General features: G+C 37.9%; 1 protein-coding gene across 6 annotated transcripts in view; it reads right to left on the bottom strand.

Moving 5' to 3' along the window:
• Positions 1-9,532: 9,532 nt before the first annotated feature.
• ZNF644 (zinc finger protein 644) overlaps positions 9,533-25,160 on the bottom strand; it is a 72,883-nt gene continuing 57,255 nt past the window's right edge. For 5 of the 6 annotated variants that reach the window (XM_057374181.1, XM_057374191.1, XM_057374161.1 and 2 more), the window contains exons 4-7: positions 20,988-24,016; positions 20,213-20,818; positions 10,255-10,357; positions 9,533-9,783 (exon numbers count right to left, since the gene is read on the bottom strand). In XM_057374181.1, the coding sequence (XP_057230164.1) occupies positions 9,591-9,783; positions 10,255-10,357; positions 20,213-20,818; positions 20,988-23,985 (3,900 nt within the window). In that variant the 5' untranslated portion in view covers positions 23,986-24,016 and the 3' untranslated portion in view covers positions 9,533-9,590. Of the gene's footprint in view, positions 9,784-10,254; positions 10,358-17,541; positions 17,665-20,212; positions 20,819-20,987; positions 24,017-25,160 lie in introns of all 6 variants that reach the window. The other variant, XM_057374201.1, reaches the window with a different exon arrangement.

Here is a 25,160-nt window from a genome sequence, read left to right as displayed (position 1 = left end):
GCCGTGCCCGCCCAGGTGGCCGCGGCAGAGCCCCTTGCAGGAGCAGGGCTCTGTGAGGAGTCTGTCCCACTGTACTGGGGTGACCAGGCTGTCACTGAATGCAACTCCGTCACGGTATTTAAATCACATTAAAGCTTTCCTTTATTACATATCCCCTTGTGRTTCTGCCTGGCTACATTCTAATTACCAGCCTTGCTGCAGCACACGTGGGTTCCACAGCTCGCTCCTCCTCCCATTTTATGGGAAATGGCTTATCTTGCACAATCCTAATGAAAATATTGCAGCGAGATAACTCTCTCCTTTCATCYTGCAGTTCCCACTCTAGAGTGAAAAATGTTTTCTGTGGGGGAGAGAGATCACAAAATATTCAGGGTTTCATGCATTTTTAGAAACAGCAGATACATCTGTTAAGGCTCCCCAAGATAATTTAATCACTTGCACTATTCTCTTACATAATACCTGATCTTGAAATACCAATATATTTTTTTATATCAGCTATTAGCTGTACCTGTTTTCAAAGATTTTGCAATTTTTTTTCTTCTAAAATTTTTTAAAAAACATTTTGCTTTTCTTACATCTTACCTATTAACTTCTGAAGTAGAGTATTTTAAAGGAGATGCATCTCACTAACTTGTAATGAATTTTACACAGGTTTTTTTTCTGAACAATCTTTTTAGCAATAGGCACAAATCCTCTCTCCTATCCAATTAGCTCCCAGCACTAATCAGGTCAGAGATAACATGAATTTTAATAGAGAACTTAATAATGTTCAGAAAAGCTTAAGAGCTAGGATGTGGTTTAATTTGGTGCGTCCATAGCCCAGTCCTTGGCCATGGCTCTGCCATTCCCCATTTTCCAATTACAGCACTAACCATACCTAAACACCACAAGATTTTATACTGCCTTGCTTTTGAGTGAGGTAAAAGGTGGTGTAAGGCTACATTTATACTTGCTATTTCATTTGATTTACCACAGTTCCACAGATACAGATCCACAGTTCCCAGGTACAGATCTGGAGATGGGACTCATTAACCTGCACCCAGAGACCACCCTTGGGTAGGGAACCAGTTCAGATCTGCAGTGTGAAGAGGAGTAAGAATCTCACCTTGGCAAGTCTTCTAGAATTAAGGCAGAATTTTAACGAGAACCTTCCAGTTAAAAACAACACAACTAACACTTTCCTGAAGGCAGGGGAAAGGAACTGAGAGAGAAAGCACACGCAGGGAAAGTTCAAAAAAGAAAAAAGGGAAAGTGCTCAGATTTGCTCTGATAATAAATGAGCTCCCTGTGACAGCAACAAACAGCAGCTCTGGCTGCAGGCAGCACGTGCTGCCGTTTCCTGGCAGTGGAAATGTGCAGCAGTTGAAGCTCTGAATACATCTGGTTCAATTTTCTGTAACAGCTCAATTTTTATTGTGATTCAAAACCTGCCAGGCTTTCTCTCTGTGCAACACTAATAACAGCAACAGCAGAACAAATTTTCAACTTWGGTCAAATTCTTAGAGAGAGAAAGCTGAAATAAAGCACCTGTGGTGGGCTGACCCTGGCTGGACAACAGGTGCCCACAAAAGCTGCTCTGTCACTTCTCAACTGGACACGGGAGAGAAATACAAGAGGAGTGTGGGCCAAAATAAGAACAGGGAGAAATAAATCATCAACGGGCAAGAGACTCAACTCCTGTGGGAGACAGAGTCCTCCATTAAATTTTCCAATGAGTCCTTCCCACAGCCTGTAGTTCCTCATGAACTGCTCCAGCATTAATCCCTCATGGGGTCACAGCCCCCTTCAGGCACTCCCTGGATCCAGTGTGGGCTCCTCCAGAGGCTGCAGGTGAATCTCTTCTCCACCCTGGACCTCCATGGGCTGCAGAAGCTCAGCTGCCCCACAATCTTTACCACAGGCTGCAGGAGAACCTGCTCKGGCACCTGGAGCAGCTCCTGCTCCTCCTSCTGCACTCACCTTGGTGGCAGCAGTGTCACATACTCCCTCTCCTCTCTCTGGCTGAAGTTGTACCGTTTTATTCCCTTAAATACGTTATCCCAGAGTCACTACCAGCATCACAGAATAGGGAGTAATCACTCACCAAATTACAGAAACTTGTACGTTGCTGATTTTGTTTGCTGCTGGCAGTGGAGAGGGCTGCTCACACACTTTTTGCACAGTTCTCCATCTAAATCTGAAATCACAGTTTAACTTCCTAAGAATTTCATGCCATCTATCGCATTTATCTTTTATCATTAAATGGGCTGAGATTCTTATCTTTGATATGTTTTTGTGAGTTTTTAATAGATATCCCTCTTCAGCTTTGCTCAAAGAAATAACCAGCTGTGTATTCACAAAAATCATTCAAGCAAATGCTCCATTTTCTGAATACTTCTGTGATTTCAGAAAGGCTACCAGAAAAAAAAAAAAAANAAAAAAAAGACAGTAAATTCAGCCTCATGCAGACAAAACAGAAAGGTAACTTGTGAGCTCAGCTCCCAGCAGCACTATCAAGGGTTGGTACCAAATGTRTAACATGGGATTTTTGGTTTGTGTAATTCAAAGTCACTCTAAACACTTCGTCCTCCCCCYTCCATTTAGGTACAGAGAGCTACTRTCTCTATATAAAATAAWTCATAAACCAGTCCAATAGCTATGCTTTTAAGAATACTAAGCAGTACTCTGTTTTCATAGTAATATAGGATTTTCCCAAAAAGCTTCATCACTGGTAGCCAGTGGTAAAATGAAGTCCTAAAGAACATGAGAGATTAAAARTGAAGACAAAAACCCAAATGTAGATATAAGCAAAAACTGAGGAAAGGGAAAACAAACCAAGCTAAGAATGAAGATAATGAAAGCAGTCAGGTTAGCAGCCCAGTGAGACGCGGCTAAGYACCATTCCCAGATGGGAACCTGGGCCTGAGGGCAAAGAAATGAGTTTGGGATCCTGCAAGAACACTCACATTCTGGGTCAGGGTCTTTAGTCATTTATTAGCACTCATGGTCAGCTGCAGTCAGAGAACCCTGGGTTTAGTAGCGGAGGTTATTTCAGTGAGAAGAGAAAGCAATAAAATGATGGATGCCAAATAGTTAATGAGAAAATTTTTGGAGGCAACAAATGGCAATCTACCATGAACAGAAATATCAGATTTAAGTAGCAAATTTGTAACTGAGGCCATACATGGGGAGAGCAGCTCACATTCTTTCATGATTGGACTGTCTAAGGATTAACATGCAGCACTTAAAAAGCTTCAGTAGATGTACCCCAGATGGCAAAGGGAATGGGTACAGTTGAACTCCAACACAAGAAATTGGATTTAAAACATCTTTTTCCTGCATTGCCTATCTCTCGAAGAGTTTTGGATGAAAACTCTTCCCTTGGCTGTTTGGCCAAGGGTATTTGCCCTCGCCTCCTCTGTGCCAGGAACCCAAGCACACCCCTGAAGATTTGGAGGCACAGCAAATGCAGYCATCAGCTACATTTCAGGGACTACAAAACAAGCACCAACCCCAAGCTTATACTGTCTTCTCCTTTTTGTAGTTTCTTTCAACCTATGGGGGTTTTATTTGTTTTTTAAAGATTTTTCCCTGCTTCTTTATCCAAATAAGGCTGTTTTATTTCTCCTACTTTCACACAATTAGTTTTTTTTTTCAGGGAAGAGAGAGATGAAAGAATTACTTCTTGTCAGCAAGACTTGTACCTGGGTGACACACAATTCCTTATTTGGTTAAAACACAGATTAATTGTGTTAGTTCGCATTCTCCTTCATCAGTCTCTTCTTTTCTGAAGCTGTTTCAAAGAGCACAATGGGATTCAGAGCTTCAGCATTTGTTGCTACAGCAGTGGGGATGGATTTGGATGAGTTTCAGAGATGCAAACATGATTCAGAACTGCTGCTGACTTAAAAATACAAAATCAAATGTTTACATGTGAAGTTTTCAGTTTGCAATAAACAGTTTTTTAAAAAGAGGTAGATGATATTTAGGAACACTTACCATGARTATCATGTAAGCATGTTCCATGTTGCAGGTCTCTAACAAAAAAGCAGAAAGGTTATCATCACTTGGTACACAAACCTCAGATCTAATGAGTTAAAAGTGTAAAGTGAAAATATAGGACAGCAAGCCCAACAGTGTTGTGATTTATACAACTATGTAGTACAAGGACCTTGGAAGCTCTGAAGAGGCTTCAAGGCTCCCTTTGTTCCGTAACTAGCCAGAAAGAGTTGGAATTTTGGGACCTCTGGACTCACAGGTACTGAGCAAACTATTTGCTTGGGTTTTAATTGCAATGAAAAGAGCATGGGAGCTTGCATGAGAAAGATCTTCTAAGTCTTTTGTAAAAAAATTTTACCTCTACCTAGAGAAAAGCATCCCCACAGGAATACATTCATTCCAATTTTTATTTCTAGCCAAAATTTCATTATGTCAGTCTTCAGGCAACCTATGCAAACCACCCTTAGTGAGTGATACACTGCTCAGACCCCTCCACCTGCCWTTCTGGCACACTGGAGCCACCTGCACACGAGCTAAGGCAGCCAGGACACCTTCCCTGTGGGACAAGCACTGCAGCCAGACACCAGCTAATGGATCACAAGGTTTTTCTACTTGGTAGACTTGAGTATTACAAAGCAGTTTTATAAAAAGGATGTTAGCTGACTTATGCTCAAATCTTAATAGGGGGATAGGGCACTAAAGTTAGAGAGATTTCTTAATTGCTTTTTTAAAATACAAGGTCACAAGCCAACAGTGCAACTAGAAATGAAAATGYGCAGTGCCAGAGTTCAACCACAGCCAAACATGGAAGGGATCCCTAACTCCATCCCTTACTTAAAACAAAYGCACACCCCAACAGTCTTTTATGCTGTATGACATCAACCTCTGCACCTTTTTATTACAGTGTGTGTGAATGGTTGTGGTATTGGCAATGAATCCTTTCATGCTGCAGGAGACCAGGGACTTGCTAAGCACTCAGTAGACTGGGTTTTTCCGTGCACTCTCTCCAGGTACATGTGGCAGACATGGCACAGCTAAAGCTGCAGGGAAAAATTGCTCCTAACTGAGAGAGAAGGCCTCAGTTAAACAGAACAAAAAGTAGGCAGACAGGCACAGATGAGACCCTCTGTCATTTGGGATTCAGCTTCAGATTTGGGGCCCTGGCTCTGGTGCTGGTTCCCTCCACCACCAATTCTCATCCTTGGTCTCCAACACTGGAATGTAAATCCCCACCTTCTTCCCTCACCTCTCTGAATTTTCAGGTGACTACAGGCAGCAAATCTGCCCTCTGCATCATCACACAATTGCTCTGGTTGGGGCAGAATTCCCAGTTAAGTGACATGTGCAGYGCAGCTCACCTCCAAACAATGGGAAGAACACCAAGAAGCCTGCAGTGTTAAAAAGAAACATTTTATTGCAAGAGATTACAAACCTGGCACTATGGCCAAATGTTTCCATTACAACACAATTGCTACCCATGTATCAGGCAACAGCACCGACAAAGCATGGTGGATTGAAATATCTGAAATCATAATGCAGTCAGATTTTCAAAAGAAGTACCACCTAAAAAGTTGGGTTTTTTAAACAAAGTTAAAACTATATTAACCAATTATTTTAATATGAAACTGGTGTTTAAATATCCAGGCCACTAACTACTGTTATAAAAAGTGGAAAAGTCTGTTAACCATAGTGCTGAACTAAACAGGCTTTGTTCACAGCCCATAACCATTTAGTTAAAWGCAAGTACTTGTTAATGTTTCCACATTTGTTCAGCCCAATTTATCTTCTGCAGGTTTTCAGAATCAGGTAGATCTAATGGATAACCCCTCTTTAAAGCACCGCAGGAAACCTAGAAGAGTAATTGGCCCCAGGAAAGTATCAGACTCAAAACTGCATCTTCCCATCTCAGTCCTGTGACACTGACCTTTTGAAACTTTGGATGCTCTTCTCTGAGCCCCAATTCATAACTTGCGTTCCTCCTGTGATCCACTTACCTCAAAGGACTTGGTGATTTCCCTGAGCATGGCTGAAATAGTAGGAATTAGCACAGGCACACGGGTCAAACACATCCTGCCTGGCCCAGGACTCACTCGGGACTGCGACGGTGCCCGGTGCTCACTGCCCTCCCCAACAGCTACCAACTCCTATGGTCGGCTCTGCTCCTTCCTCTCCCAGCTGGAGGAGCCAGCAGCTCATTTCCTGACACTGCTGCCCGGGGAAGGCGAGCCCTGAAGAAGYTGGATGTGTGGGCAGAGCTGGAGCMCCCCAGCCCGTGGGAGCAGTGCCCCTGATGCAGTTCACCCCATGCCCAGGAAGCAGCACCGGGCASACAGCACTGAACGCCCAGGGCTCTGTGTGAGCCAGCACCGCTCACCTGCATGGACCATGTGTCCAGCCTGAACACACTACCACTGGCAGCAGCTACCATGGACACTTCATCACCTTGCCAAGGCTCTGCAGAAACATCTTTGCAAGCAATGCAAGCCGAGTTTTAATTTTTGAAGGTGATTTGGAAATATCACTGGGACTAGGGAATACAGGCCATCATCTGATGAAAAGTGTATGCGGGTGGTCTTCTACAATCTTCCTGAGGCTACTACTTAGGAGACCTTTACCAGAAACTAGGGCAACTTCAGAAACAAGACGGATAAAAAAATCAAAATCAACCAAACAGRAATCACTGCAACCCTGCAGCTTTTATCCCAAAGCAATCTAGAWGCCAACCTGAACAGACTAACACTCGTGCTCAGGTGAGTGCAGCTCTGGAAGTCCAGCTCTTTAACACAGCCTGCCGATCCACTTAACATCGGATTGGCGTCACAAAGTGACTGATTTAATTTCTTCTCTTCTACCAGATTATTTAGAATTTTGGTAAGTCCAGAGAGGGGGATTTATATTTGCTTGCAGATAGTGATACAAATATTTTTTATCTCCAAACAACAGAAACCAAGAAAACAAATAGCCCTATTTGAGTACTAGAGGCTAAGGACAGCCAATGATACTATATTTTTTAAGATTATTCAGCCTGTATCACCATATATGCAATTAATTTAACAATCAGAAGAGTTCTACAACTCGTACACACCACAAGGATCTGATGCCAGCAGGGCACACAGCCTGTCACTGAAAACTGCTCCTCATCAATAGAATCTCGTTTTGGAAACCGATCAGCCCTAGAGCTCACTGCTTCTCAGACACAACCTTACATTTTAGTATTACATGAAGTAGCTCACTATTGGGGTTTAATGAATTAAATAGAATTAACTAGTTTTTAAAAAAATTATTATTATTATTAATCTAGTCAGAGTTTTTGCTAACTCAGAATTCTGCACAGTATGGCTTCACCTTACAAGCATTCTTAACAACACTAGATAAATATCATTTGCACTTAATTGATTTTTTCATTTGCTAAACAGCCACAAAATATGGTGCTCTCATAAGCACCTTTTTTGGTGAGAAGGGTAAACAAGCACTCTATTAAAGCATTATAAACATTCAAGGTGATTTGATCACTTCCCTCTATTGTTTCAACACATTGCTTTAAATCTTCCATTTTCACATCATATAAAAGAGTCCCACAAGTATCCACAAATTTAGAAATTTGTTAGTCTGCATACACATAATTTGTCTGCAATACACTTCAACATCCCAGTTATCTCTTCTAAAACCTCTTAAGTATTTACTCCTCCAGCCTTTAAATATAACAATGTAGATTTTCCACTTACAAGAGAATAAATTTCAACAAGAAAGCTAAACTTAACTGCAGCAATTTGTACAGTTAAACACCTGACAGCACTAATTTAATGACAGCCTTGACAGAACTAGGATGGCCTTGTCTGAGGCCTCTGTCTTGCACAGCTGCRCATTTTTAGCCCATCTATTCTACCAGAACATTAACAAGCCTCATGTGTTAACTCTTAACTCCGTGCATCCAGGAAGACAGACATTTATTCATATTTTCCACCAATTAAATGTAATGCATCTGTGAACAATTCAGTTTATTGCAAGTAAATGTACTTTTACTTAAGATCATGAGAAGAGTCTAATCTCAAGCAAGACAAATCAATTCCACAAACTTAATTCACACAATGCAAATAAATGCTTCACATTATAGACATTTAGATTTTCTTTAAACCTTTTTATTTAGAGATTTTTCTGGTAAGGAGATATACCATAGGAAAGCAATTTCACTGGCAGTGAGGTATGTATATACTCTACCAAAATACTCCTCTTGCTTTAACTGTTTTTAACTTTATTTACATATAAAGAAAATATCAATGCATATCCTTGGCTTAACTACAGTATCTGTTACCCTATATGAGTAAAATGAAATGTTACTTGCATACAAAATTGATTTGTAGAGGAATCTAATTTGATTTAAACAAAAATCATGTTCTGAAGACAGTTTAAATGAACAAACACAATTTATCATGACCAAGACACCTGCACCATATTTCCATCCTCACAGCACATTTATTTCAATAATTCTGTAAGTAGGTCCTTAGCATGAGCATAGTGTTACAGTTTTCATACATATAATCACATCCAAAACAAGCTCTAAAATTTAAGTTGTAAACATTCTCTTCATATGTAGAAACATTTCAATCTGTGTTTGAATTTTCTAAAATGATCAATCTTTTAAACAGAATTATAAATGAAAAGCCTACTCTAACCGTGTAGTGAGCAATGCTTATTAGTACATTTCTACAGTGTTAAATAAAATAGTAGAGGCAAACTTCTGTAAGCAAGTCAGACTTTACGTAAATTGTCATAAAAGTAACAAACTTGTTAACAAAAAGATGCTTTGTAATAAAGTTGGATTGAATCTACTATGATACAAAAACATAAGGGTAAATACCATCTTTGTTGACAAGTAGGAGGTAGCATGGATGCACCACTTTATTGTCAGTGAGAAATGCAACTGAAGTAAAGAATATTTCCTTACCACAAATTTCCAGTATTATGTACATATTTCTCTTAGAAATTTGTTTAAACAAGTTTCCCTCCACTTTTTAGTACAAAAAGCCTCATGTGATTAAAAAAAAACACACACCTAGATAGAATAGTACTAATTGCCCTATTTGAACGAAACAGTCTCTTGAACTATGAAGTACATGGTATTTAATGCCCTAAGTTGAGTAAATTGTATTAGCAGTTCTTGGTATTATACAAAACACTACATACATACAAACAAAATATAATAGTATCTTAATATACTATGTAATTCTTTTTGGAATAAACAGAGCCTTGATTTGGGTAACACTGAAGAGAACATGGTTTCTTTGTTTTATTAAAATCTGTCTTTKAAGTACCCATGTGCAACAATTTAAAAATGGCTGCCATACATATAATGGTCTTGTATTGATAGTGAACACAGTAACTGACAAAAACATAATAAACCTTAAAAACACATCTTCCACCCTATATAAAATATAAAGACTACTTACTGTAACTGTTAAGTATTCAATTTATTTTGATGTTACTGTAATCCACTTCCCCTATTTTCTGTCTATAGCATTTATAAACATAATTTAGTGTAGCAATTTATTTTTAAAAAAATGAAGAAGTATTTCAAATTTACATCCAATTAAAATTTAAAATGTTTTCTTGTTCTATGATGCTGCTTCTGCCATCAGTAAAGAAAATGAAGTTTCAGTAATTGAAGCAGGCTTTTTAAGTAGTGATGTGACTTCAACCATGCCAGCTCCAGTCCGTGGAAGATTTGCGTTGACAATGTGTCGCTGCAAGTGCTTTATCCAGTCTTCTTGAACAGACAAAGGTCCTCGAAAGACCAGACCACAAAACCTATGCAAATATTAAAATTAATCCATCAAGATACATCTATCTCTACTAAAAAATAAAGACGTAAGGGGTAAGTCTTAATTTTCTTGGAGTTYGTTTCTACATGTTTTAGCTGAAAAACTTAGTAATTGAGTTCTTTAGTAGTAACTGTGAGCACACAGCCTTCCAGCTTATACAACTCACACTTTCAAYACCAGTCATAACAATCTGTTGTTCTTATATAAAGTTTCTTTTGAAGGACAGAATATTACTCAGACATGACCAGGAGTTTTCAGCTAAAGAAACAACTGGCAATCTAACATYCAAATATGACTGAATCAAATCCCCTGATTCAAATTAATGAAAATRGGCRATTGCTTCCCCCTTTTCTTATTTGATTTAATCACAAACATTTATGGACACAATCATGGACCTTTTTACAGCTAACGTTAGCTCTTGAGAACATGTTCTTCCAATTAAAGTAACACTATGTACCTGCATCTGAGTATGTAAACTTCATCAGCACTATGAGGTAATGGCAGCATTTTCTTCTTGCTTCCAGATCTTGACCTTGACTTCTTTTGCTTACAGTCTAAAGCTAAAAAGAGAAATTTCCATATGTGAAAGTAATACTTCAATGAGAGTTAGACAGAAATATTCAGTAAGTAACCCCTATAGCAGTAGTGAAAAGAATCTACTTTCTTATAATTCTATAATTAATTATAATGTAAATCCAAAACAATTATAGCATATTCTAAGAAATATACTGGCAAAACATAAGAAGCTGGTTTTTTTTTTAAGCTTAGCATAGTGCTTGCTCTTTGAAAACTAGATAACTRACATTCAGTATTAAACTCCTGTTTTAATATCAGCAAGCACCTACTGACCTATTGCAGAATTATACAGAAGCAAAGCACCCCTGGAAATTCCCTTTCACGCATAAAACACTGTCAAAATCTCAGAACTTGTTTTGTAGTTCTAGTACTGTCATAAGACCACTATGTTCAACCAAGTTACAACTTTACAAAGTTCTAGCTTTCAGCTAACACAATCGAGAATTTCTAGTCTGGATAAAACACCTGCCATTTGTTTTCAACACAAAGCAAAGATTTGTCCATTTGTTCTAAGAACTTCAAATGAAGCTTCTCTCTCATTCCTGTCTGAATTCTAATGAAATTTAGAAAAAGTATGTATTAGTCCTTGGCAGTGGGAGCTKGTATTAGGACAATCAAGAGGGATGGCAAGGCCACTTTTTAAATTCAGACCAGGCATGTGAAACTATCTAYGAAAATAACGTGTGTGAACAGGAAACACATAGCAAATGAATTCAGATAGTTTTGAGGTCTGTACCTCTCATAAACAAATGCAATGGGAATCTGAAACAAAACYTGGAGATTCTAAGAAGCAGCTGAAGAGGGGGATGAGTGGATTAAACTGAATTAATATTGTTATGGTGCAAAAAGCTGATAAAGCTCAAGAAGTTTGTGACTGCTTGRACTGAGAAGTATATCTAGCTACACTCAATTCCAAAACACAAGACACCAACAATAGAACTCCAACACAAAAACTTTTTGCAAACAACCAGTTACATGACTTCAACAAAAAGTTCACAGAAACCAGAAAGACAGTACCAGGTGGTATTCTTGAAACCAAGAATGCATAATGCTATGCTACTGAAGCATTTTAACAGTGAAATGGAAAAAAAAACTGTTACACTTGGCTGAAGTTTTGACTCCTATAATACAAAACAGAAGAATTAGCCTCTTAGCATTCTGAAGTGTTAAGACATCATCTGGTGAGATAAACACGTTGATTTAAAGAACACACAAGTCTTGACTGCACCCTTAAGTTTTCTCATGCCCTCCAAATRAGCACCTCTCAAGCTTTTACCTTGTAGCCCAACTTTTAACTTGGTAGCTGTAACAGACTTTTTCCAGCTCCATCCCCAGATTTAAAGAYACCTACAGTATCTGAAATTTAGAATGATTTTCTGAGGTTTAAAGGTATCAGAGAACCAATAAAATAAGTACAAAGCGAGACTTCTTCAGATTAACATTAGGAAAATAAGGTTTACCAATGTTTTTTTTCTGACAGCAACAAAACCAGTCTGGATAAAAAGTCAGTAACCCAAGGTGGCAGTGGGGAGAGAGAAATGGCCAAGATAACTTGTAGAAAAGCATTAAGGGGGGTTCTTAATACCTTGTTTCTCTCACCAAAAGTATGTTCTTCATTTAATCAGGAAGGAAAAAACTATTGTATCAGGTAGGAACTACCACATATATAAATATTTTACATACTACAACTTCAGTAACATCCTCAGAAATGTAAGCAGATAAAATACTGGAACCAGACACCCATGCTCTGAAGAGAACTGTTTGTATGAGGGGCGACTTATCTGCARCAGTTACTACAGCAAAAGCTTTGCCAATTTTGTGGAACATCATGGGAAGAAGGGAAAGAGAAGTCAGTATTATCYGAATGCAAACATGTCCATGAGTTGCATCTGATGACAGTTAGTCAATACCAGTTGATATAAGTGGAAAAAAAAAGAAGCAGTAGACAACAGATTCCTCCTGGAGAGGCCAACCTGCATTTGAAACACGAACTTGCKGATTTCCTTGATGTCGGCAAAGACATTCATTCCCATCAAGAAATTTGATTCTACTCACACACATCTGGAGCATTTCAGAGTTTCTCTTTCTCATTAGACCTGGACTTGTCTTCTGCAACAGATTCCTGAGACCTAACGGGTTTGTGTGTGTGTGTGTGTATAATCTAAGAAAAAACTCGCTCTGAATGACTGTGCAACAGCAACMCTGACAGAAACTGTCATAATGAACCACGAGAAGTAGTTTCTACTTCCTTGAAAGGTACCTTTTTCAAGAACAATTAGAAAACAAGGAAAACAAAAGGGCATGTCCACTGAGCCATTCATGATGGAGGCTCTAGACAGAGAAAACTACAAAAGAAAGAACAGAAAATACCACARTAAAGGACCAAGAAAAAAGATTCAGATTACTCAATGAATTCTCAAGAGCAACTTAGCTAAATTTCGAAGTAGATTTGCCCAAGCAAGAAGCTGTTACAAAAGACAGAAAATACTAAGAACACTAAACCTGTGTTCTGCAAGGGTCATATTGCTCCCTTTGTCTTTTGAGCTAGTGAACATATTCTTTTATAGTTTAGGGAGCTCAAAGCAGCAGAAGTACATTTTGAAGTTACTCCAGCAAAGCTGGAAAGTGAGTGAAGGAAGAGGAACTAATTGAGAAAAACTGATTGAAAACCACAGTTCAGTAATGGATAACAGCAGTTATCAGGCATGTGTACCAGCAACTGCCACATTAATTTCATTTTGTCTGTCCAGAGAGCAACAAGTTTAAACAAAGTCACATGCACACACTTGAGTACTCTGTTGATGATGTTTACAGGTGATTGCAAGTATCAAGTCACACAACTGCCTCACCCACTGCCTCCCCATAAAGTAGAGAGTTCTGACCAAGCTCAGTTACTGTCCTATGACTTCACTGTAACAAAACATGACCTCCTCAGAAAGTATAGTTTCTCGAATCTGGGAAGAGACCAAGGATAAATTAGCTCTAGTCAGGTGCAAGAAAACTGGAACAAATCGCTAGAGAGAGGCATTAACACCTACTTTGTAGCTACAACAGCTTCCAAACTATCATCCTCCATTCTCCATGAAGGCCTACTTCTTGTTGGAAGACGACTCTTTCTTTCAAGGCCATCTGGAGTTTCCCAGCTGATAAGTGAAAACATCTTGTAAACAACCTGTCACATCACTTCCTCAAACTTCTAATACAACATGATGGAGAAACAACTTCTTTAGAACAAAAGACAATCAAACATTGCATGAATCTCCTTGAGCTACTTATGTACGATTTCAGAGCACACTACTTCAAAAAATATACGCTAGGTAAAAATAGCGTTAGCATATAAAAAGCTTCTTTACCTCTGTGACCACTTATCAAGAAAGACTACAAGCAGATGGAGACAGGAGGTTTAAATATGCCTGCCTAAGACAACATGAATTAGACAGGTCACAGAGGCCCTTTCATGCCATGACATTTGGTCTGCAGTCCCAAATTAAAATGCTCTGCTTCCTCATGTCCCCCAATATGAAAACGCTTCTTATTTCAGGAAAATTGAAGCTGGGTCTTTGGCTTCATTACTTTTGTCGTAGTGTATGTAAGTTAAAACAAGCTGAATAATTGCACACAGAAATGGAACTAATTAACCATTTGAAAACACTGCCAATTAAAAAGTAAAAAAAAAAGAGAATTCTATTTCTCATGCATTTAGCCACTAATTTTTCAAATTCAAACCCTTGCAATCTATCATCACTACCGCACAGTACACTAAAAAACCCCTCCTACCATTTGCTCCCTATAGGATTTTATAGGATACTGAAAAGTAGATCATCATACCAGTTGATTGATTATAGTGTAACAGCACAGAATAGATACATAAAACCAATGGATCTCAGATTTCTGTGTAGCTGTTATGCTTCCACTGCAAACTTCCCAAAGCTACAAATTTGTCAAAAAAATGTTTGAAATTATTTGAACACTAGTAGCCCCCATAAACTGCTAGCTCAGTCACACTTGGCTTGACGGCCAGACTCCTTGCTCTGTACTTACTTGTTCCCTCCCAAACTTCTGAAAAAGCATGCTCCACCTACACAAGCAGAGACCAAAGAAGAAAGTGGYGATTCCCAGAAGATGACGGCCAGAAAGATGAGACTGAGTATATGAAAAGAGTCAACAAAGAGAAGATGTAAAAARCCAGGGTGCAAGGAAGTATCAAGAGACTTGGGGAAAGCCAAGGGTGGAGGGAGGAAGAGAAGCTCAGAGAAAAGAAAAGGAAGTTGAATATACAACTACAACCAWGAAGAGTGACATGCATTTTGAAGATTTGGTGTAGGTTTGTCCAATGCTCTAAAGATACACAGAAGAAAGAAGAAAGTTTACCATGTGTCCGAGGAACACCAAACTGTTGCTACACATCAAAACAGGATAAAAGGCAATTAACATCTACTCAAGATGAGCAAATAAATCATTACAATGTTAAAAATTAGACTGAATAACAATAACAAAAAAAGTTCAAGCCAGACATCTGAAGGCACAGGTATCTGCTCTACAGTGGATCTCTAATGCRTAAGTATAGGCACAAATAAGATTTAATAAAGACTAACTTCAAACAGCCAACAGGCTAGGAACTTTCACTTCTAAGATGTTTTTCTTGAGTCCATTCTTCAAAGCTATCATTACGCTCAACTATGTCTGCTATACTGCTAAAACTGTCAAGTTGCATTTGAAAAAAAAAACAGGCTAAGATTTAACTACATATGATGAAATTACTGACTGAAGAAGGAGGGCATCTGCTAGAAGGCCAACATGGTAACAGTCAATATCAAAAACACGTGCAACAGTCAATATCAAAAATGGAAAATTTGAGACTAGTATGTAAGCTAATGTAGTGCTCAGAAAGGTCTCACTGTGGTGGCATGCAGAGATTACCACATCTCTCCTAACAAACAGGAGTGCCTAGACAGGTCCCATAACAATGGCCAAATGAAAGAATTACAGCATTCATGTTTAGACACAATTAYTTCATTACAGCAAGAAACTGAGGTAATTGTCCAACTGATGTGACTTAGTTTTGGTAGTTACGCTTACTTTAGAAGATATAAGAAAGGCTTAATAACAAGAAGGAACCTGCATAAACATGTCCTTAATGACTCCATACAATAGCTGAAGACCACTGAAGGTTCAGCTGTGGCTGAGGCCAAACCAAAGACATCTTGAAATTGCTCTCAACTGCAACCATTTTTAAAGAAGAAAACCAAGAGCAACACTCATAATGACATTTAAAACTAGGGTGTACTTGTGAAATCTTGCACTAACATAATTCTCTTCACAAAACTTACATTATAAAGTGGAATATCAAATAACACAACTGTTAAAAACATATTTTTTGTCTACAAGCCTTGAATTAAGCTTGCTTGAATGAGAAGTCAATGAGCAAAGTTTACAAACTTCACACAGAGTTGCAGCAGTGTAATGACTAAGTTAATACAAACATACTTTGGTTGCATGTTATAGCTAGAACTCAACATTGACTCTTTAAGTCAATGGTTTCAGCAAAAGGCCTTTATCCATGGTGTAAGTTAAGTGGCTTAGCTGCAGCTTCCAAGATGAAAAGATTTTTTTTTCAAACTTTTGTTTCTAATCTTTTATTTAAACTTTGTTTCTAAGACCATTTTAAAACCTAATTTTAAACCAACTACTGCTTCAAATGATACAAGACTCATGAGTTTTCTTTACATTCTTTTAAGTAAAGTGGCAACCGTTCTGGTGACTATGCAATTACTTCACTAGCAAAGTACCTTTCTTAGAGAGAACAACAAAAAAATTCCTGAAAGCAYCTTAATAAGCTTCCTTCACCCTTCCCACTTAGCAAAAGGGAAGCTGGGTACAAAGTGATTGTCCAGGACTCAAATCTATCCTGTTAGCCAGTGTCTCCTTCACTGAATTATTGTTAAGTTATTAATGTGCAATTTAAATATATAACTATTGAAAAATAATTCCTCAGTAGGTACATAAGAAAATGAACTTACCACAGGGCTAATAYCAAATCACAGCAGTGGTAAGTGAAGTCCACTACCATCACCCTTCTACTGAATAAATATGACATTTTTCAGAATCATTGACCAAAGGCATATTCTTCTACATGTTAGATATTACTRCAACTGCTGACTTCCTTCCAAATCTGCTTTGTTATAGCATTAATGTAGTGTAACGCAAGACCTGGCAGCCACAGGCCCATATTGCAAAAACGTTTCTTTTAGCCTTCTGCATAGAAAGCCTGCAACTCAGTTTGTAATTTTTAGCATAATAAATTGCATTTGCAGATAAAAAAAGGATTATGCATTTTCCAAGAGCATTATGTAAAAGTCTGTGTTTGCTGACACAGAAAACTGATGGTTGCCCTTCTTAATTACAGAATATTTCAGACTTCGTATCTCCAAATTTCCCTCATTATATTGCACCCTGCTCCTGAATTTCCTGTTGATTGTGTGAAGTCCCACTAATCTCAGCAATAATCGAAGTAAACTCAGAAACTGCCTACAGCCAAGCAAGCTGCAGGTCTTTGGAAACAAGTCAAAATACAGTACATCACAATTTTAAAATGAAGTGTGTTTTAACAAAAACATGATCAGCAGTGCCAAATGCTGTACCACCCTCACTCAGTGTCAGAACAGGTAGTTTTTGGGTTGTGAGCCAAACAAGAAATTAAACCAACTACGAYATGTTAGAAAGATACGAAGTATAAAATTACTTGCTTTTCCTATTTTACAAGAGTACTCTTCATAATGATATGTACTAGACTGTAAAATTACTTGTTTTGTTGCCTTTCTTTTCTCCCCACCGCTCTCATATCGGAGAAACTTTTAAAYACTTCATTAGAAGGTCAACTATCTGAACTGGAAGCTGTGACATCACAGGTGAATGAATTTAAGCAATCATTTCTTAGTTTTGCTTACATACCTTAAATGTTGGATCCAAAATCAAAGAATGAAAATCAGACATGAGAGTGGACAACAGCAACATAYGCTTTCTTACAAGTTGCTGAAGTTTTATGGCAAATAAATTGTTTACCAGCAGAAGCTTCAAAATTATTTTGAATTAACATATGCTTTTGTCCAGTCTGATGAAGAAAATGTATCATAGACAGACTTGCTTTTACATCTGTAACAAAACATACCTGTCCCAGTCAAAAGTCCAGCACTCTTCTTTCGTGCATAAGCGCGTAAGTGGTTGGACAGGCTAACAGCACTTGTAAACGTCGTATTGCAATGCACACACGTTCTAAGCTTCACAGGCATACCTATCATTCAAAAGAAAACTATAATCCAGTTCTCTCTTCAAAAAATGAAATTCTCAAAGCGTTGTAAAAAGTTTTCTGCAATAAAGATGGTTTAAAATATATTCACTGCATTGGTGCCATTGTTAAGTATATTAGAAGGATCCAAGTTAACCGTTATTAGCTTTCCACCTAGTGCTTTTAAGCCAAACCATGTTATTTGAAAAAGAACAGAAAGGAGGCAACTTGAGCCCAGTAGGCTACTCTGCATTCAATACCTACTATCAAGTTCCTACARATCTCCACATTATGATGCTCTAATTCCAAAACACAATCCTGCAATTTGAATAGCACAATTCTGTTGAGAAATTTCAGAGCTTTCAACATTTCCAGTAAAGAGATTTTGAAAAGTCAAGCTGACAAAGTGGTAATTAAAAGTGTTTTACCCATAAGACTGAAGAACTCAATATTAAAATTAGGCTGCTGTTGAAGGCTCAGAGAAAAGGGTGGCAAAACACACCATTAAACAGCTATTAGACAAAACATTTTGTTCAGTGCATTTTCTGTTCATTACTTTAGATGCACAATCGATAATGAAAGTAAACGATTTGAATTATTTTGCTAAAATCTTTGTGCTAGATAAATGTCAACAAAGCAACATGCTATTTATCACAGGAAAACAATGAAACAATACTGAACTCCTTACTTACAGACAAAGAAACCATTGTAACTTATCCCCTGTTCAACTTCACCATCATGTTTCTCCCTGAATTTTACCAAAGATATATTATTTTGGTCAACTAATATTTGAAGTTCTCTACTAACAAATTATTAGAAGAATAAATAAAAAAGCTAAAACTACTCAGCTGGAAAGTCTCTGTTTGTAGGAAAGAAAAGAATGCTATTCTCCAGCAGCCCACAGAAGACATGCTGTTTTTTCAGGCAAGTTACAGAAGAAGAACATCTGGCTGGTAAAAGCATTTTACAACTAAAATTAGAATTAGAAATATTTGCCCCTTTTAGGAAAAACAGAAGGTTTTCAACTTGATGTTAAATATTTTCTGATTAACTCAACTGGCACAGTGTGTTAGTTATCAAATTCTGTTATCTCAGCCACAGAAAACTATCGGGCCCCAGTCGTAACTGTTAGTACTATGCGAGCATATGTTTATTTTTACTTGGTTGTTGTTCATCACAACCAAATGGGTGCTACCTAGTACTGAGCAGTAAATATACAGAAAGCAAAACACAGTGTCAGGTTTGGCAAGCTATTCCTTGAGCATTGCTTTTCAAATCRTTAAACCTGTCAAAGATACACTTCCTTTTTAAAGCAATCTCCTGTCTTAAGGGACAACCACAGATGTACAGAAGACATAAAAATAATTCTTTTCCACTTCCACTACATCATTTTAGAAAGCCACCTTTGTTAAGAGATTGACTGCCACGCTTTWGTAGTCCCCTAAAAGAACTTCTGAGCGCATCAGATTGTTGGGTTTTTTTGTTTAAAGAAGAAAAGARCATAGGCGAAAAAGTACTAGGCACTGCCAATTTTACTAGCCTGGTTAATAACAAGAAAAAGCAACAGAACCAAAAAAGTCAGGGGTATAAAAATCAGATCCTGCTCCTCAGTCTAAAGAATCCTGCAGCCTTGGTGGTGTCCAGCCAAGAAATATAAATGCAAGCTCTACATACACATTAAAAAGGATGTTGTAAGAGTTCCCCAAGACTAGAAATAATTCTCACATGACAAGTAAGTTGAAAACATCACTCTGAAAGCCTGCTCTATTAGTATACAGAGTAGCTAGAAGTTGATTGTAGAATTGTTTCATTAGCACAATTCTCAGTGGAGGGACAATCTAGGTCCTTATCAGTCAGAGGCCGTGCACTGGAAACCTGCTGGCTACAACTGTATGCCAACGAAGCTTGAACCAGCACAATTTGTCACTCAGGACAGACAGGCCCTAAGCAAGCATGAGTTTCTTACAGCAGCCACAATTTGCAACAAACAAAAATTAATCTATGTTGTAAGAGTACATTTGCCTAAAATCATCAAAATTAGTTGACAGGGATTCACCAATTTGCAGTATTATGCATTTATAATGGTATCAACAGTTCTGTTAGTTTGAGCAAATGCTGCCTTGCACAAATCTCAAAGACTGAAATGCAGTATTTCCAAACCAGCTGTTTTAATGCCCAAAAACAGGGTTACATGCCCAAACATTTCAGAACTGTTAGTCTACCAAATATACATGGACAGTTCAACTTGTTTACTGCAGGATGTRTCTTCTTCTTTACTGAGGCTCGCTTTGTGTCCACTTTGAATTTGTAAGCCCAGTCATATGCAGAACAGGAACTATGTTCCATGCAAAAACCCTTAGTGCTGCTGAGGGGWTTTTTCACTTTAGGAAAAACATGTCAGAAAAAGTTTGTGTGCTACCTCTCGCAGTCAAGTGTCCTCTGGAAATGAAACAAGAATTAAATGAACAGAATCCCAAATAAAATACTCTGCACTTGCACATTTTTTATGAAGTATAGGATTTTTTGGAAATGTTGTCAAGAAATACCTTCTTACCTGACTGCATAGTCAAGTCCATTTTTTGTGGCTGATACATCAATGGACTGTCTTCATTTAATGGAAGAACACATTTCTGAACAAATCTCTTTCTTGCAGTTTGATTATGAATCTTTTGAGGGGAAATATCAGGATTCCTTTCTTCTCCTAACCTCTTGTTTTTCAGGAGTTCTATCAGTGTAAGTGACTGATTTCTTTTTTCATCATGTAGTACTGCTTTTGTTTCATCACATTCATTTAGGAAACTCAGCCCTTCTTCYTCCGATGCAGACACAGATATATCTTCAGTCTTTAGGCCATTATGGTATGCTTCAAGAGGTATAACATTCTGAGATAAAAAGTCATCATTTGATGCATATTTCTGAGCAACAAATGGTCTGGGAATAATACGGCGACTGTTCAAAGCCTTTAGGATTTTCTCATACTTCTCTTCATTTTGCATCATCTCATTCAGCACACAGATTGGAGACTTGTGTGCATCCCACTTGGTTTTGCCAAGCCTCTTCAGGTGTCCTCGCACATGATTAGACAATCCAATTTTTGTATCAAACCAGCCACCACAGAGCTGACATGTATGCTCAGAGGAAGTTTCAGATTTCTCAATTGCTACAAAGAAAATAATCACAGTGTTTTTTGACAATTAGATACAGTTAAATGTGACAACAGCAAATCATAAGACAAGCTTTACAGCAAGATAAAGCAAGTCTTGTTTAGTGCTCTATAAATCCCTTTGCCCCCCTTTACTTCGTACCCAAATAAAGAAACCAAATCTTACCTTTTCTAACACGTTTAACTGGAGTCCCTGTTCCAGCTCTTTTAAAATGCTGCATTTTGTCACTTGTTGCTATCTGTTCTGGTGAAACAACATGACGGGCTTCATAGCTTAGTCCAGCTCTGTGAAGATGTCCTCTGACATGATTGGACAAGCCAACACCTGTTTCAAAGGTTGCTGGACAGTACGGGCAGGACTTCTTTTCAAGTGACAAATCAGTCCAGTGGAAAACTGAATTATGCTTTGGCAATGCCGATCCTACATTTTCTAAATTCTGAGGATCATGCAAATCATGCAAGAAGTTACTACCCTCAGCATCTTCATAATACTCAAAATAAAAGCCATCATTCTGCTCATAACCAAGTGAAGAYTTATCACCAGCTTCATTATCTTCCATTTTACCTTTGAATATGGGGAATAGGTTTACATGCTCCTGATTAATATCACTGTAAGGTTCATCCTCCACAGACTGTGTAGTGTAATCACATAGTTCAACATTATCCCATGAACTTTCATCCTCCGTTTCATAGCTGTCTTTTTTTTCAGCAGAGTTTAGTTTCTGGAAAACAACAACAGTCATTTTATGCAGAAAATCTGGATAGCAATCCAAATAATCTCCTTTAACAGAGCCTTCCCTCTTGGGTTCTTTAACCACTTTTTTTACAGCTACATGCCTATGATCTTTACAGCCTTCTGCCCTTTTGCAATCAAGGCTATTTGAATCCATGACAAAACAATTATTACTYGATGAAGAAAATAAATGTAAAGTACTGACAGATTTGGACTCTTCCTTTTTTAAATGTAAAGGGTAAGAGTCACCAGAGTTTTTAATCATCCTGTAGTTTTCATATTTGTGCCTATATAAATAATTACTTTTTTTGGCACTAGCTTTCTGCTTTGCTGCTTGATGAAAATATTTACGTTTTTTGTCAATGCTATTTCTAATAAAAAWGTTCTTGTTTGTAGAATTTAGATTGCACACACTTACAGATGACTGTGAAACGCTTTTCCGAGCCTTCTGTATCCTGTAGGGTCTCTTGTGAAGTTTTGTGAAGTTACTGGATTGTGAAGTAGAGCCAAATGATCTTTTTACATCCTGTTTTAAAGCAGAGTTCTTTGGAAAAGTAGAAGAATGTTTGAACAACTGTTTTGTCCTGCTACGAAAATCTAACGATTCTTCTATTATGCTGCCCTTTCTTTTCTCTAGTCTAAGATGGCTACCAAAGGGATCAATGCACGATGCTGAATGCAAATATGCCATGTGTTTTTTTAAAATACTTCTAGCTGAAGTAGCAAACGGACACAGCTTACACATATATGTTGATGACTTTCTTGAGGATCCTAAATAAGAATCTTTCAAGGATGCCTTTTTCTGGGTTTTTCTCTGGGACATGTCRCTACCAATAATTGAACACTTGACTACTGCTCCATGAGCGATCCCTCGATGGCATTCCAATTCATTTTCTGTCACAGCCATGAAATTGCACTCCTCACAACAGTAGTATCTTTTATCTTTTTCATGGGTCTTTGCATGCTGCACAAATGTTTTAGGACAATTGGTACCAAATACACACTGTGGGCATTGTAACCGTGCACTCCTACCCTCATCCTGAAGTTCTTTCAGCTCACGGATTTCCTCCATCAGTTTCTGCCTTCTTTCTTGGTGAATTATCATATGTTTAAGAAGTGAATTACGATCTCGAAATGTCCTTCCACATTCCCTACACGCATAGGGCCTGGGGACATTGAGATGTCGGAAATGACTGTTCCCATCTAAATGATACATCATATGCCTATGCAGATGTTTCTTCTCTCTAAAATTCACATTGCACTTTGTACAGGGATAAAATGATGGTTCATCAGTACTGAAAGTAGGTGGTGATTCAGAATCATTCTCTTCACATTTGTTTTTCAAAGTGGATAGAAAAGTGCTAGTGTGAACAGGAGAAGTATCTTCTGCACAGTTACTAGAGGGACTATAAATGAGCTGCTGGATAGCATCAACAGTTTCCAGCTCTTCATCTGTGGATTCAGGCTTTACTTTACTCAATGAATATTTCTGTGGTTCTACTATTTGCAGCTCCTCATTTGGCTCTAAGAATTCAACATTTAATAGTTTTGATTTACTAGGAATACAACTGGTATCATCAAAACAGTCTTCAGTATAGCGTGTTATTTTACTAACATCCATTTTCCTTTTTCGCTTCTTTTCTAGCCCTACCTTACAGTGAATGGGAGACTTCTCTATTGTTTCTTCATTTGTCATAAGGAATTGTATAAACTCTTTTTGTGGATCCCAGCTGGGATCACATCCCGATCTGAAGCCACCTGTACCTGAGGAAATGCCTGTTAACGTATCGACACAATCATCTTTTAATAGTAAATCTTTATCATCCTCACAAACTTCTACTTGGCCTACTAAAGTGCTATCTACACTATTTCCTACTGTTTTCTGTGAATCGCAACCCATTGAAGCAGAGGTAGGTAGATTTTTAATGGAATGAGTCGGGTTCTTAGCATGTGCTACATCGGGTAACAAAAATAAAACTTGGTGCTGATTTGATTTCTGTGTTGTACTCTTTGCAGGCAGCTGAAGATCATGAACCACTGTCAAAGTTGAGCAGGAATCTGTGAGATGACCTCCAGGCTGTCCAGCAGTTAATGAAACGCTGCCTTTATTCATACTCAAAGTCTTTGTTGAGGTGGAGTGTGAAACTGGTCCATTAACAGCAGTTCCTCTAGACAACATAAAGTTTTCACTAGAAACAGTAGGAGCACCAGTGTGTATAAATAGAGAAGCCTGGCCTCCACTTAAGGCTTTTTCAGATCTGTCCCTTGATAGCTCCTCAGTCAGAGTCARTGTGTTGCTCTTCTGAAATGATGTGTCACTCTCTTCTGGTTTGGGAATGCCACCTTCTTCCTCAGATACAAAATTATCATCACATAGGATTTCTTCTGCTTTAGCACCAGTGACTTCAGTATTTATCTCTAAATCATCCATATTGCTGGTCTGTCCATTAAGTACATTTATACTAAAAAACAAACAAGAAAAGGATCAGACAATTGCAGAAATAAATAACGGCAATTTTAATCTACAGCTTTCCTTCAGGATCACTSTTCACACTGTAATGTAAAAAGATGTTTTGAACTTGTCAAAAATCTATTTTTCATTTAGGATAATCAGGACACTTAAAATGGATCAATGAAGAAAAAAAAATATTTTTCTGCTATCCAAAATTAATAACCATAGAGCAAACTAGTCACTGCCGAGTATTCCAGTTCAAAGAAGCCTGAGACCTACATACAGGCAAGATGRAGATTGTCAGAACGCAAATACATTCTACATGTACATAAATACAGTTAATCTTCAGTTGTTCTCTAGAAGCAAAACAAGTAAGGAGCAGAGGTTACCCAGACATTGACTAGCAATTCTGTGTTTTTTAAAACACACTTTTTTATGTTTCTCAAGGTAGAAATTTTTTCAAGGTACTTCCATACCATTCACCTGATACTACATGGAAGCATGCAGAAGGAGAAAACAATGAAGCTGGTTCTGAACATCGGATTAGTGACAGAGACACAACAAATTATCAAATTTACTGAAGAAACTAAMAAAGGACTCTCCTTGCTTTAAAACAAATAAATTCCACTCTGTTTATAAGGCTGTTTTAAATTATAAGCAAATAAAACAACATCTTATCAAAGGCTGGGAAAAAAATACTGTAAGAATTAAACATTTCATTAGGATTTACCTACCAGGTTAAGTCACCATGCAGAACCCAGAGTATGACAATAACAGAATCTACTAGTACAGAGAACTACCGCATATTAATTCCCTGTCRGTAGCCTTTTCTTCCTACAAGTGACTTTTATTCATATATCAAATCACCTACTCTGCTTCGTGAGCACAAAGGAGTTGCCTACACATGAAAATTAATGCATGGCCAACAGAAACGTAAACTTCACCCTCACATTCACTTCTTATATGGGTCCTCAGAACACAGTGAGCATAAGGCATTAAAACATTCATCYAGGAGTCAGGACATGTGTCTTTTACAGAAATCACATATTTTACCCTTAGGGAATACTACTCACTTTGATCTTTTGGGGGATTTGATTCCTGACATCACACACCTTCAGTTACTAATTAACATTTTGGAATAGAACTCAGTTAAA

The sequence above is a fragment of the Malurus melanocephalus genome, unplaced genomic scaffold (assembly GCF_030028575.1).
Source record: "Malurus melanocephalus ecotype Western Australia unplaced genomic scaffold, MMel_1.1 scaffold_8, whole genome shotgun sequence".
NCBI lineage: Eukaryota > Metazoa > Chordata > Aves > Passeriformes > Maluridae > Malurus > Malurus melanocephalus.
This window is presented reverse-complemented; position numbering and strand designations above follow the sequence as displayed.